Source organism: Peromyscus eremicus, chromosome 4 (assembly GCF_949786415.1).
Source record: "Peromyscus eremicus chromosome 4, PerEre_H2_v1, whole genome shotgun sequence".
In the NCBI taxonomy this organism is placed as follows: domain Eukaryota; kingdom Metazoa; phylum Chordata; class Mammalia; order Rodentia; family Cricetidae; genus Peromyscus; species Peromyscus eremicus.
Genome location: NC_081419.1, coordinates 13,765,033 through 13,778,998, shown reverse-complemented (window position 1 = coordinate 13,778,998; position 13,966 = coordinate 13,765,033). Strand labels below are relative to the sequence as shown.

The 13,966-nt window shown below is 47.9% G+C and overlaps 1 protein-coding gene across 1 annotated transcript in view; it reads left to right on the top strand.

Annotated features, from left to right (window-relative positions):
- The window catches only part of Pax8 (paired box 8), a 54,262-nt gene that overhangs the window by 33,331 nt on the left and 6,965 nt on the right, over positions 1 to 13,966 (top strand). Inside the window, exons 7-9 of the mRNA XM_059258800.1 lie at positions 4,226 to 4,346; positions 4,819 to 5,025; positions 12,541 to 12,642. Coding sequence (XP_059114783.1) covers positions 4,226 to 4,346; positions 4,819 to 5,025; positions 12,541 to 12,642 — 430 coding nt within the window. The remainder of the gene's footprint in view (positions 1 to 4,225; positions 4,347 to 4,818; positions 5,026 to 12,540; positions 12,643 to 13,966) is intronic.

The following is a 13,966-nucleotide window of genomic DNA, read 5'->3' as shown; positions in this document are numbered from 1 at the left end:
AACCTGAATCTGGACGCTGAACCTAATTTTTGCAGGCAGGGCCATCCTTTTGCAATCTATGGCTTCCTCCAACAATAGAATCAGACCCGCAAATGGAGTTAAGGCTCACACCCTTCTTATGATGACCTCAAGAGCATACCTAGCCCCACCTTCAGTCTCTCCCCTTTCACAGCCTAGGAGTCTGTGTGACTCATGTGCTCAAGTATACCGACCTCATTCACACCTCTCTGCCCTGGTACACCATGTGCCCTCCTGGTAGAATGCCTTTCTTCTCACTGCTCTACCTGGAAAAACACCAGCTGGTTGCAATGACTCAGCTCAACTGCCCTCTCTATGAATTTGTCCCTGCCCCTCACCTATGATTCACCCCTCTGTCATCCTTCTTGTCTCACACGTGGCTTCTGTTGACTTCACAGTTCATCCTAATAATCTGACGGGCAGGGGGTAAAGGCTTCTTACGGACAGGGCAGCCTCTTGAGACACCCTCGCTCTCATCTCTAGAGCCTAACATTATTATTATTATTAATTAATACTACTTTTTTGTGGTGATGGAGATCAAACCCAGGGCTTCACCCACACTAGATGAGCCCTCTCTCTACCTTTGAGTAACATCCCAAGCCCAGGATTTTAATGGCTACTCAACAAAGGTATATCAAATAGATGAATCAATTTTGAGAAATCAAGAATGATTAAGACACAGCTATATTTTCCTCTCCAGATCTTAGAATGGGTTACAATGGGATGGCTTCTGAAAAAAGCAGACAGAGACAGGAACATTGCCACATTGAGGCCAACAAATACCACGTAAAGCTCTCAACCACTGAGAGGCATTTAATATGTCAATGGTTCCAATGTCTGTCTCCCTTCATCCCATCTAGTCAAATAGCTCAGGAAACTCTTTGGGGTATGGCCTATCTCTCCTCTTGGCTTGAGGCAAGCCTATACGCACACCTTTAAGACCTGAGGGAGACAATGATGATGCTAACAAGCAATTGAAACATTGCCAACGAATGGCTGGGTCGCTGGCCCCGGTCCAAGCCCCACAGCTGGGTAGGCAATATGCGTCAGTGATTTTTATCAGCCTTGGCTATGACAGCTGTGAATGGTGTAGACAAAGTTGGCTATCAGCAGACCCAAGGAGAAGGCCTGGGTGCACATCTGATAATCAGAGCATGTCTCCAAGAGGCAAGTGTTGAGCCTGCAGGAAGCTCATTCTATGGTGGTGAGCCTGCAAAATGCAAAGGGCATAAACTAGCTACCCTTGGAGAATAATGAAGCCCCAAAAGGAGACCCTTGGTATCCACTAGGTCCTAGAGCCGTTTCCTGGCTTCACCCACAAGTCCTCTGAAGGACCTTGCTCGGTTAGAGTGAGCCCTTGTGCCATGCTGGTGGATACCCATGGAGGCTCTTAGGATGAGAGACTCTTAGAACTACAGGAGACTTGGTGGCCACACAGCCTAGCTTTTCAATTTGTATGAGGATTACTCAGGGCCTGGAGAATGGGAGGACTTGGGGAAGCAGATGATTCCAGAGTTTAGGACTGCCAACCCTGGTTTCATTCACAGGGATTGATCTACCCTTACCTATTTTTGACATGACAGTTCCATGGATGTTCCCCCTTGCCACCCTCCTTGGTTGGGATGTTTTGTTTTGTTGTGGTTTTTTTGTTTGTTTGTTTTGGTTTTTCGAGACAGGGTTTCTCTGTATAGCTTTGTACCTTTCCTGGAACTCACTCTGTAGCCCAGGCTGGCCTCGAACTCACAGAGATCCACCTGCCTCTGCCTCCCAAGTGCTGGGATTAAAAGCATGCACCACCACTGCCCGGCTCTTGTTTTGTTTTTTTATGAAACGGGGTTTCTCTGTGTAGCCTTGACTGTCCTGAAACTGGCTTTGTAGACCAGACTACCCTCAAACTCACAGACATCTGACTGCATTTGCCTCCCGAGTGCTGGGATTAAAGGTGTGTGCTGGGGCATTCTTATGCAATGACTAAATAAAACAAGACCATTTGAAAATCATTAAGCTTGTCTAAGCCCTTAGCCTAGGGGACTAAACTGAAGCCCAACCCAGTGTCCCTCAGCTGTTCCTTCCTCTTTCATTCACTCATCAAGCTGCATTGTGAAGGGCAGAGAACCCAGCCTGAGCCTTGCTCTTGTGCTTATCCTGTCTCTGCCATCCCGAAGGAACATGCTCTTTCACCCAGGCAGATAAAGCCTTGTGTCTTTGGGAGACAAGCCGCTACTGATTCCTGGTCGTAGCATGGGATGAAGACACACACTTCTTGTCTGGAAAATCAACAAGAGTGAAAGTGACCCCATTTCCCCCAGCAGTGTCATCCCCGGTGTTGTTAGAAGTCTGGGTAGCTCTTCCTCTGTATTTTAAGCCCATCACCATGTGAATCAACAGAATGAGAGAGAATGTTGTGAAGACAGGCCAAGAATGTGGCAGTTACTGACTCTTCCTATGGCAGTAAAATACGTCTATCATCACTTCTTGCTGGACATCTGTGCTTGCTGAGTGTTCTGTGCCAAGCAATACTTTATTTAAAATCACAATTAATATTTAATCAGTCGTGTGCAGTAAATTCTAGGACCTCTATACTTAAAGGTAGGAAAAAAAAAATCAAGGCTCAGAGAGTTCAAACAGACCACAGCTCCCTGCAGACTGCAGAATCAAAACCCTAGGTCGTTTTAGCTCTGAATCATTACGCTTTCCTGCCCCCAATTCAAGTTCAAGTCCAGAACACAAAACAAAACAAAACAAAACAAAAAACCCAGTCATCGTTGGCATGTTTAAGACAGTAAATGCAACACCACCCAAACCTCTAACTATATAGCTTTCCTTTTCTCTTTGGCCTGGACTTGGAACAGAAACTTGATTTTGTATAAGTGTTTTGCTGTCAAATCAACACATTCACAAGACGTGTGAAACTTTTCTCACACTCTCTAGAAATTAGGTATTTTGTTCAGTTTCATTAGAATCTAGCTCTGAGCGACTCCACCCTGCCTCTAAGTAGGCCCCCTCGGCAGAATGGAACCAGAGTGCCATTTAGTCAGTAATTGCTGCTACATGCTGATGGTGCCCTGGTGGCCTCCAGAATTGACTGCAGCTTCCAAAAGTGCCCTGCATGCAACTGGAAAGCATTGTGACTCCTTGGAGAACTGAGCTCAATGGAAATTACTGAAAACAATTGTCTTCAGCAGAACTGTTATATAACCATGGAACGTTCCTTGATTCTAGTCTTGTACACAGTTCATATAGTGCTTTTATGAAATGTGTGACCTGTGTGTGTGGAGTGGATGTGAGCTGTCTCTCCCTGGGAAGGGCAGCAGGGAGCCAAGGGGGGTGGTGGTGGACTATACTCATGCCTTTAGCCTAACAAATTATTTTTTCAAGGAGTGCCTTAGACCATAGCTAAGCTCATACCAAGGAACACCAGTAGGAGTTGAAGCAAGCTCTTATTGAAGATGACCCCAAGGACTTGATAGAACTTTTGAAACAAAATGAATCCTATGTATCTTTCAAGGTGAAACTAAATGTTTCTACTTGCACATGTAATGTAAATCTAACATAGTCTTACTGGTTCATGTCACTGGATTTCTCAATAAGAATAAAAGCAGCAAAGCCCGAATGTGAGCTCTCTGCAAGTGTAAGAAGTGATGGTTGCCGTTAGTCTAGGGTAGCAGTTGATAGCAATTGATGAGCACCAGAGCCTGAATCCGAAGAGAAGGGGTGAGTTTCTTCAGCTCGGCACTTGCATTTCCTATCTATGTAGGAATCAATTACCAGCAGAGTGAAAGACTCTGAGCAGCCCCGCCTGCTACCTGCTCCAGCCCTAAGCAATGTCCTGTGCTATGGGCCCAAACCGTGTAAAGAAATAGGAAGGAGACCAGCACCCGGTCAGGACACGATCCTCTGATGGCCACTCCCATCACATACCTGGGCATCTATGCCACCAATAGGCCTTGAATTCTGAAGCTTGGAAGGGAGAGCCCTAAGCCAGGTCCTGGGAGGTTTCCAGGTCTTAGAGTGGGAGAACATGGCCCCATCAAACATGCCATGTGGAGCTAAGAGTGAGCAAGAAGGGAGGCACAATGAGCAAGGGAGATAGATTTTCCTGGGGAGACTGGTGCCACCTAGTCCAGAGACAGATAGTAGGTACAGTAGGAAGACAGGCTTGCTCAGGGGCCTTGCTCTCCCCTGCTGACTTCTCTTTGTTCTCCAGGGGCTGTATCCACTGCCCTTACTCAACAGTGCCCTGGATGATGGGAAGGCTACCCTGACGCCTTCCAACACACCCCTGGGACGCAACCTCTCGACTCACCAGACCTACCCGGTGGTGGCAGGTAGGATGCCCAGAGGCTCCTCAGCCATCTGGCCCCTACTGTGAGGGTCAGGATGGGCTTGGGGCAGGGGAAGGCAGAAGTGTCTGGCTGGCAGGAGGAAGGTGTTTGGGGCGCTGGCCTGGAAAGGAAAAGTGGCAAATGGGTGGTGCCTTCAGTCTTCGGCCCCGCCCCGGATCTCCTCACTCCCTCTTGCAGGGAGAGGCTCAGCACACACATACTTCAGTCTCCCCATCCGTCTACACTGGCAGAACGCACAGCAGGGAGGTACAGCCTCCAACCCTCCCCCACCCCACCCCCCATCTCATTCCATCTGAGGAGCACGGTGCAGCCGGGCTCCCCATCCTAGACTCTTCCTACAGCAGCCAGGCCTGCCTGTCCCCACACCCTTGCCCCATCTCATGGCTTGTTTTGTGCATGTTCCCACCCCGTCATCTCACACCCCTCTCTCCTTGTTGTCTCCCTCCCTTGGCAGATCCTCATTCACCCTTCGCCATAAAGCAGGAAACCCCAGAGCTCTCCAGTTCTAGCTCCACCCCTTCCTCTTTATCTAGCTCCGCCTTTTTGGATCTGCAGCAAGTCGGCTCTGGGGGCCCAGCAGGTGCCTCGGTCCCACCCTTCAATGCCTTTCCCCATGCTGCCTCCGTGTACGGGCAGTTCACGGGCCAGGCCCTCCTCTCAGGTACGACAGGGAGGTCCTGGGCTCTATAGTGTCGTGGGGTGGGAGGGAGGTCATCAAGGCCATCCCAAAGTCCTTTGGTCTGAGGCTAGTCCCATCTTTAGGCCAAATCCAGCCCACCACCACCACCACCACCCGAGTCTCTAATTTATTCAGCACATGGTTCTTTCCCTGTGGGAGAAGCCAGGAATCAAAAACAGCCATTTTTGGGGGTGCCATCAAGTGGGATACATCACTTCAAATAGGGAAATAGGGACCCATACAAAGGAGCTAGGTGCTGTAGAATGTAAACTTTTTTTAAAATAAGTTCAAAAAGAAACAAAGACAAAATGTGGAGGGGAAAAGCCTCTTGAGCCAATTTCTGGATCAACTTCCTGAAAAGGAATGTTGAGTCACCATTTGTGGCCATGTTCCCGCCAGGCAGCACCATTAAAGGGCACGGGAGCATCTCTCATTGCGTTAACCTTGGTAACTGCACAGCCTCACAGCTGGAGGTGTTGAGGACCTTGTTCTGGCTTAAAGCCTGAATGAAGTAGGTTAGGGACATCTGGAGCAAACCTCTGTATCCTGGAAAGGAAACAGTCCAAGAGGAAGAGGACCTAGCTACAGTCTCCAGATGGGAACAGGGCAAGGGTTGACCGCCCTTATGTCTAATCTCAACTGGATCTTCCAAACAGGACAGTCTCCCAACCGGTCAGGACCTGAGCAATGTCTGAAGGGATCAAAGTTTGGATTGGGTACAGACAGAGACACCTTCACTGCTTCAGACATCTGACTGACTACTAAAACAGGGGCCCTGGGAGGTCCCAGAACTAGGAAGGAAGCCAGCTAGTTTCCAGCTGAGCATTGGAAGTCTCTTGTGTGAAGAGAGTTTCTCCATTTGAGTCTGGACAGTTAATGACAGAGGGCATCCCTCCCTGTCTCCTGGTCCCTGGCCCTATCACCTGAGAGGTTAAAGCAGAGATAAGTGAGACAGGGAGACTTGGTGGGCACAGAGACAGCCCAGAGTTGGACTGTCTAGGCTATCTGGACCAGTAGTTTCCCAGTATATTCTAGACCTCTCTTGCATCTTAAAATGAAAGCCTTCGCCAAAGCCAGCTGTCCCAACCAGAGCAGAGTAGCTCCCTCTGAAGTAGGAGTGCTGCCCCCAGAGGCCCTCGGGCTTGAGAAGTCACAGCAGCGTCTTTGGTTCCCACTGGCTCAGAGGTTCTAAAGGCCCTGTGACCCCAGCCCAGGCATGCTTTCTTGTAAGCGACAGCAGCATTTTCTATCTGTCTGACAACTGATATTTTTTCCCTTCCCTGTGCTTCCATGCACCCTTGTGATGGACATGAACAATGTGATGGTGGAGAGGCAGTGGTTAAGAGTCTGAAGAAAGGAAAAAAGTGTTGACTTGGAGTTGGAAATTTCAAGAGGGTCAAGTCAGCAGAGATGGCTCATTTGCTTTGAGCAAAGTGATTAAAAGGCACAAACCTGTGAGCTGGGTGAAATTATGTCAGCCAGAGAACGTGGAATGGGAGATGGAAGAGGGAAAGAAACGGCTTGTGTCTGCCGTGGGAGCACAGAGGCTGCATGGCAGGGCACACTTGTCTGTCTCATGGGAGTGGGAGGCTGGGAAGTAGTAAGGGATATGGCTGAGGGTGAAGGGCGCATGATCCAGGACAATTCTTCCATTAACTGAGTGAGCTGCAGAGACTTGGCTGAGAGAGAAGGACAGACAGTAGCTGGAAGTATAGACAAATCATCACAGACATAGGCTATGGCTTCTTCCTTCCTTTCTTCCTTCCTTCCTTCCTTCCTTCCTTCCTTCCTTCCTTCCTTCCTTCCTTCCTTCCTTCCTTTCTTTCTTTCTTTCTTTCTTTCTTTCTTTCTTTCTTTCTTCTTTCTTTCTTCAAGACAGAGTTTCTCTGTGTAGCCCTGGCTGTTCTGGAACTTACTGTGTAGACCAGGCTGGTCTCAAACTCAGAGATTCATCTGCCTCTGCCTCCTGATTGCTGGAATTAAAGGCGTGCGCCACCTCCCCAAGACACAGGCTATTTTATAGCTTATAGTTAGAACGGCCTAGGGCAAACTCCCTCGCCCTGAAGCCCCACATTTTCTCCCATCCTATCACCTTTTAAAGTTGGAAGTGTCCCTGTCAACATATGTGGTCAGGGATGATACTTCCTGCTTCTACTGTCTGTTAATTTAGTGGCCATGCCCACTCTCCAAGACAGCTGCAGGACAAGGAGGTCATCCAGTCCGCAGGCTAAAGCAGCTGATGACAGATACCAGGAGGTCACCCAGGCATTAGGTAACCAAATACGTAGTTTAGCAGATTCTCAGCCAGGTTGACCCCCATAGCCAGGCCTAGATCTGATCACTCCTGAATAGCTGGCCACATGTTAAAATCTAGTGTAGAGGCAAAGGCCCTAAGAAGAGCGCCAAGTGTCCAGGCTTGTGGGATCTGGGGTCCAGGGATCCAAGAACAAGAAGCAAGAGAAGACTAGAGTTTAGAGAGCCACGCCCAGATCTTCTGCTTAGGAACAAGGCAGATGACGGCTAGTGTTTAAGCTGAGTTCAGGGGATCAGTGCAGACCACAGAGACTTCCCACCAGAGGCCTGGCCAAATACCCACCACCTGGCTGAGTTCTCACGGGGTCCAGAGAACACAGGAGGATGGAGGAATGTTAGACACGGAATGAACTTAGGAGCCCGAGAACTATGACCTTCCAATCAGGGAAAGAGCTAAATCTGAGAGAAAGAGGAGGAGACAGAGCAGATCACTCCTGGGATGTTCTGCAAGAAAGGAGGGTAGAAGGGAAAGTCAGGAGTTCTCATTCTGAAATTAGCCCGGCTCAATCCTGCGTGGATCTTCCCAGGACCTTCCTCTGTGTGGCCCTGCCTAAGAAACTCCGGCCACCTGCTGAAACTCTTTTACCTGCTTGGCAAACTTTTTCTTCCTGAGCGATCCTCTTAGCCAGAGGGTTCTGGGAGTGTTGTCTCCAGAATGACTGCTCTCTGAACCTCGGCTTTTTTTTCTAGTCAGCCAAGAAATTGGAAACATTAGGACTTGGGAAATAATGAGATTTACGTACAGTTCCTGCTAGTTCCCTTTAGAACACCACCCCTACCCACCCAGCCAGCCACGTGTTGGATTCCAACCCACTGGCCACGACAGTGACATCAAGGACATCCTTGTCCTTGCTGTTCTAAGGCTGGCTACGGCTCAGCTGATGGGAAAGCTGCAGTTAGGTTTTTATCATCAAGGAGCTCAGTATCCTCCTCCATTCTTTCGTACAAATTATATTTAGTCCTGCCAAAGAGATTTCTGGGTTGCCATAAATTCTCCTTGCTCTCAGAACAAGATAAGGCATTGAAAAGGGGTCACACAGAGGGCAGACATCAAAGGGGTCCAATGAAATAGTCTAAAATCACCTCTACCCTCTGGATTCCTTCCTCTAGCTAATGGCTTTCTGTTCCCGCTCTCTACCTCTAATTAGAATATTTACCAAGAATTGGGATACCAGAATTTTCCCAGACAACCCCACTTTGTAGCCAGCCAACCTATGTTGATGCCTATGCCAACATTTTTAAAAGAGGCCCCCATTGGAAGTCTACTGGAGAGCACAGGAGGTGGGATTAGTCAGCGAGGAGAAATTTTTAGTGAAGAGCCTTCAAAACAGAATGGGTAGGAGGGTGTGTCTGAGCAGAGGGTGTGTTCATCTCTAGCTGGCGGCTTCTGTTGTTTTGCTTCTTGTTTTGGGACAGGGTCTCACTATGTAGCTCTGGTGGTCCTGGAACTCACTATAGACCAGGCTGCCTTGGAACTCACAGAGATCTTGCCTCTGCTTCCAGGGTGTTGGGATTACAGGCATGCATCAACATACTTGGCCTGGTTCAAGATGCTTGACTTTGAAAGACTTTGTTGTTTTGTTTTATTTTCTCCAATACTGGGCATTAAATTCAAATCATTTAAATTATTATTGCAAAATACATTATTATTATTAATATAAAATTATTATTACATTAATAACAACTACCCTGCTACTGAGCTACACTCCCACACTCTAAAATCTTGTTCTTTAAGAAATTAAAGTAGAGAGGCTGGAGAGATGGCTCAGCACTTATGAGCACTGGCTACTCTTCCAGAGGTCCTGAGTTCAATTCCTGATACCCACATGGTGGCTCACAATCATCTATAACTGCAGCCCCATGGGATCCTGTTCCCTCTTCTGGTGTGAGGCTGCACATATAGACGAAACACCCATACACATAAAATACGTAAACAAATACTCCTTTTTTAGATAAAAGAAATTAAAGCAGAGAGTTTTGTAGCACTGTTAAGACAGACTATGAAGGCACAGTTTGGGTAGGGCGGTGTCCTAGAAAAAAATTTATTTGTCTTTCCAGGAGGGCCAGGTTTTATTAGGGGAAGTCTTCAGCGGTCTGTTTGGGCCATTGATTCAGAAATCTTTCTTGCTGAGAGAAAATTAGGTAACTGAGGAGAAATGAAGATTAAAATCCCTGAATAGAGGGACAGAGACCAATGAATTCTTTTGCAAGAACTAGTGTTCACGGGGTGAGCCCCACTGATAGAGATCATGGGTTGAATTGTGGCCTGAGGTATGCACCCAGGAACTCAGCCTAGAAGAAGAAGCTGTTCAGGTGACAGAAAATGGCCAAGAGGGCAGGAGGCAGGGCCACAGGCTGCCAGAACCAGAAAGGGCTCAGGGAACAGCAGACTAGCATTGGCAAACAGATGGCCAGAGAGCCTAAGCTAATCTTAGTTCATGGGAGACATGGACCCTGCCTCAAAAACCTCCCCACAGTGTGTAAAGAAGTCCCACCAACCAGGAAGTAAGGTGAACCCCAGTTACAAGCTCTTCTCTGAATCACGTCCTGGTGTGGCAGATAGGAAGATTTTGGTTTGGAGAAATTAAGGATTTTGTTCATAGTCTTGTCTGGATCTAGTATTCAGTCTCAGTTTCAAAATCTCTCTCTCTCTCTCTCTCTCTCTCTCTCTCTCTCTCTCTCTCTCTCTCTCTCTCTCCTCTCTCCTCTCTCCCTCCTCCCTCTGTCTCTCCCTGTCTCCCTTCCCTTCCCTCCCTGTCTTCCTTCCCCCTTTCTTGCTTCCTCCGTCTCTCTAGTAGGTAAGAAAGAAGAGAAGCAAAGGGATGCCGCCTAAGTCTGTCCCCCATCTCTTTCTAATATTGTCACCCAGCTGCCCGTCACCCTGCTCCCCTTCCCTGTGTCACCCTTTCCCAACCATTGTCCCTAGCAATGGCGTCACATTGCTGACTCCTTCATGTGAAACTCAAAGTTTATTTTGGGTAAATCTTCTGTTTATTCCTCATTCTAAATATGTCACATTTCCCTTTTCTTTCCCAGCCTTTCCAACCCTTCCTTCGTTCTGATGCCCTTATGTCAGGTGAACAGAAACCGCCTGTTTAGTCCAGTACCAATCAGAGCTAGATACTCAGTAAAGACGGGTCAATTTGAAACCGGTGTTTGGATGTCTAAAAATCCTAATGCTATTTTAAATAACGAATACTAACAACTTATTTCTGACAGGATGTTTTTCTACAAGAACTTCATTGACATGAGCATTTTTAGAATGTGTCCATTGCACTAATCAGTGTCTACCTAGAACATGAGGCAACAGGTCGAATTATACCGATAAACTTCAGAGTTGTAGGACTAGTTTGTATAAGGCCACTCACATTCATCACCACCTCCATTTTGCATATGAAGAAAGAGGCTTAGAGTCAGAATGGCTACTCTAAGGGCAAACAGAAAGCCAGAAAAGCAGGATGGGTACCCCTAGCCCTCTGATTCCTAGCTTAGTGCCAAGCTTTGCTCTTCAGTTCTCTCTCTCTCTCTCTCTCTCTCTCTCTCTCTCTCTCTCTCTCTCTCTCAAGTCCCCAAGTGCCTAGCCCTTAGAACTTTCTCAATAAGTACTTGTTGAATGAAAGAATTGTCCTCATGGGTAAGAAAGAGTTAGTCACGGTGGGGCTGACAATTCACAGGGTGTCATGGTATGTACCTTCCCGTACATCATCATTAACTAGGTACCCTTTCAAGAAGTTTAGGTATGAAGGATCTGGGAGGGCATATGGGAAGAGGGGACAATCTGTGACATAGAGAAGATAGGTCTGGTGAGTTGGTTGACAGGGGCTCACAGGCAGCCCCTCAGGAAGGTGGCAGAAAGCATTTGAGCCGAATGGCTGTCATCCAACACAATGGTTTCTCTACCAGGAGTGACTTTATCCCCTGCTTCCTCCACTCTGGGGACATATAGCAATGTCTGGAGATACTTTGGGGTGTCTCATTGGTGTACTGGAATTTGGTGGGTAGAGGCCAGGGACTCTGCTCAGTACCCTTTAATGCACAGGACAGCTGCAGAACAAAGAATTTACCAGCCGGTAATGTCAATGTCACTGAAATGGAATTCTACAAGCATCACTAAGAACTAGTTTGCCCAAATAATCCATTATTCACATTGGAACATTTTAAGAGTGGAATGGCCATTGTTAATAAATATTCTGAGTCAGTGGTCATCACATGAACAGACGTCGGAAAACCGGGATGTGCAGATTCTGTTCTGGCCCACAGAGCAGGCGTGATGAGGAGGCAAGCAGTTGAAAGATTCTGGTTAGTGGGCAGGGGTAGAAGGGGAGAACATCAGCAGGTCAGGTGAGGTCTCCCAGAAGGGAAGCTTTCATTTCCTGGTGTGAAAGAAGACAGATCCAGGGAGATGGGGTTTCACCGGAGTGCCTTGATGTCCCCAGGATGTAGGCATGACACAAATTACAGATAAGCAGGTATAGATCAGGGATGAAACCTACTGAAAATGGCTTTTTAAAGAAGTACAATCGATAAGAATGCCACTTATGATCATGTGGGAAAGTCAACAATCTCTCAGTGATGTTTCCTTTTATGTCAGGAATAGTCAACATGTTTCATGTCCCTTACTATCCTGATTAATTATATCTACCTGGAAGTCCAGGCCAACCAGTAGGAGCTTCCTGTATGTTGATTAGCAATGTCTGCCCTATATCCCCCAAGGGACAGTGATGGATCATCCATCTACCTTTATTTCACAAGACCTGGCTTTGTCATTCTTTGGAAAGTCAGATGAAAAGTGATTCATTGAGTCTAGCGGCCTCTCACATATTTATTTAGTCCATTGGTGCCAACTGCTATGCTGGGCAGGGAGCTAAAGACTAAGAAGACACCAACCCTGGCACCCAATACCTTGACATTTTTGTGGGAAAAAAAATATTTGTGAAAATAAAGCTCCTAGGGCCTGGGGCACAAAGGAGGACTGCAGTTGCAAGAGCCCCTTGCTTGGTGAGCTTCTGTCCTCTAGAGAAAACAAAAACGTGGGCTCAGAGGGGAGAGGAGGTAGGTTTGGAGAACGGCTGTGTCTCCAGCAGTGTTGGCTGAGGAGAGACTTACTGAGCCTCCGCAGGGTGGGATGGTGAGCACAGGAGCCACCAATGCACCAACTAATGACTCTTTGGTGTCTTTTACCAGGGCGAGAGATGGTGGGGCCCACGCTGCCTGGATACCCACCCCACATCCCCACTGGTGGGCAGGGCAGCTACGCCTCTTCTGCTGTCGCAGGCATGGTGGCAGGTAAGGGTGGAGGGACTGGGCGCAAGCATTGCGAAGGGAAGTGTTGGAGAAAGAAACAGGGAGACAGCAGGTGACAGAGATAGGCTGTGTCCCACTCATAGGCTTCCCAAAGGACACCGAAGGATGGGCCAAAGGGGTACCTTCATATAAACACCTAGAGAAGCTCCCCAGGGCCATCTTGGCTCCCTGACTCCTCTCAGCTTAGCATTCTTCTCCCAGACCTCCCACATAGACAGACCTCTTTGTTCACATCCAAGAGCCTCTGCTTCCTCCTCTTCCACTGCATTAAAATGGAAGAGTGTGCAACAGACACCATGAGACAAACATGAGCCTAACCCCTGGTCCCCCATGGTTTAAATCAAATCAGATGAATCTCAGTTTACCTCTTCGATAAAATCTGAATTTGAATGATGATGATGGTGATGGTGATGATGATGATGATGATAATTATGGTGAAGATAATGGATAATGAACATGATGATGATGAAATGAGTGAAATACATCTTCCTTTGCATTCCACACTCACTCAACAATGAGTAGGGCCCGGGTCCTATCGACTCTTAGGATACCGTAGAGTTTCCTTCACTAAGGGTAGAGTCCTTCACACTCCTTTGAGTGTCCTGGAATTTTACTTGACAGTCCATTTGATGTCTGTCTGCCATTCATCATCTAGTGACCCAGGATATCAGGGTCTGGACAAATGAATAAGGCAATGACAATTTCTTTGGGAAAGTCCCAGTCTTTTAGGAGCCGTGTGGGAAAGCTCCAGGGATGGATGAGTGGTTAGGATGGAACCATTTCCACTGCCCATAGAGGTATAAGGGCCTGAAGCTTTTGGGAAGGGCTCTGAACTCAGGGCCATGTGTGACCCCTCAATACCAACCCTCTACCAGCCCTGGCTCTGACCCTCAAAACTTGGCCCCATTCCACCAAGCTTGCTTCCCTCTGGTAGGGGTTAATCTTTGCCAGCCACCCACCCACTCTGGGCACCCTGTGCACAGGCAGGTGGGCTGAGTTCTCTTAGGCAGAGAAAGGGGAGGGAGCAAGGAGAGGAGGCTTTGCTCCCTGGGAACCTGCTGAGCTGGCACTTGTTGCTGCCCGGTTACCGTGGCGATGTGGTTAATGCAGCGTTGAAAATACAGAATTCTGACTCCTCTCTCCCTCCTGGCCCCGGACTCCCTCCCTCCCTCCCTCCCTCTTGTGGAGCGTGAAATGAGATTGGTCAAGATAAAAAAGGAAAAGATTCGGTTATTTTTTTAAGAGTGTGGATAATGGGGCCTCTCAATCAAAATCCTAGGCTCCGGTCTGCTCCCTGCACCTCCCC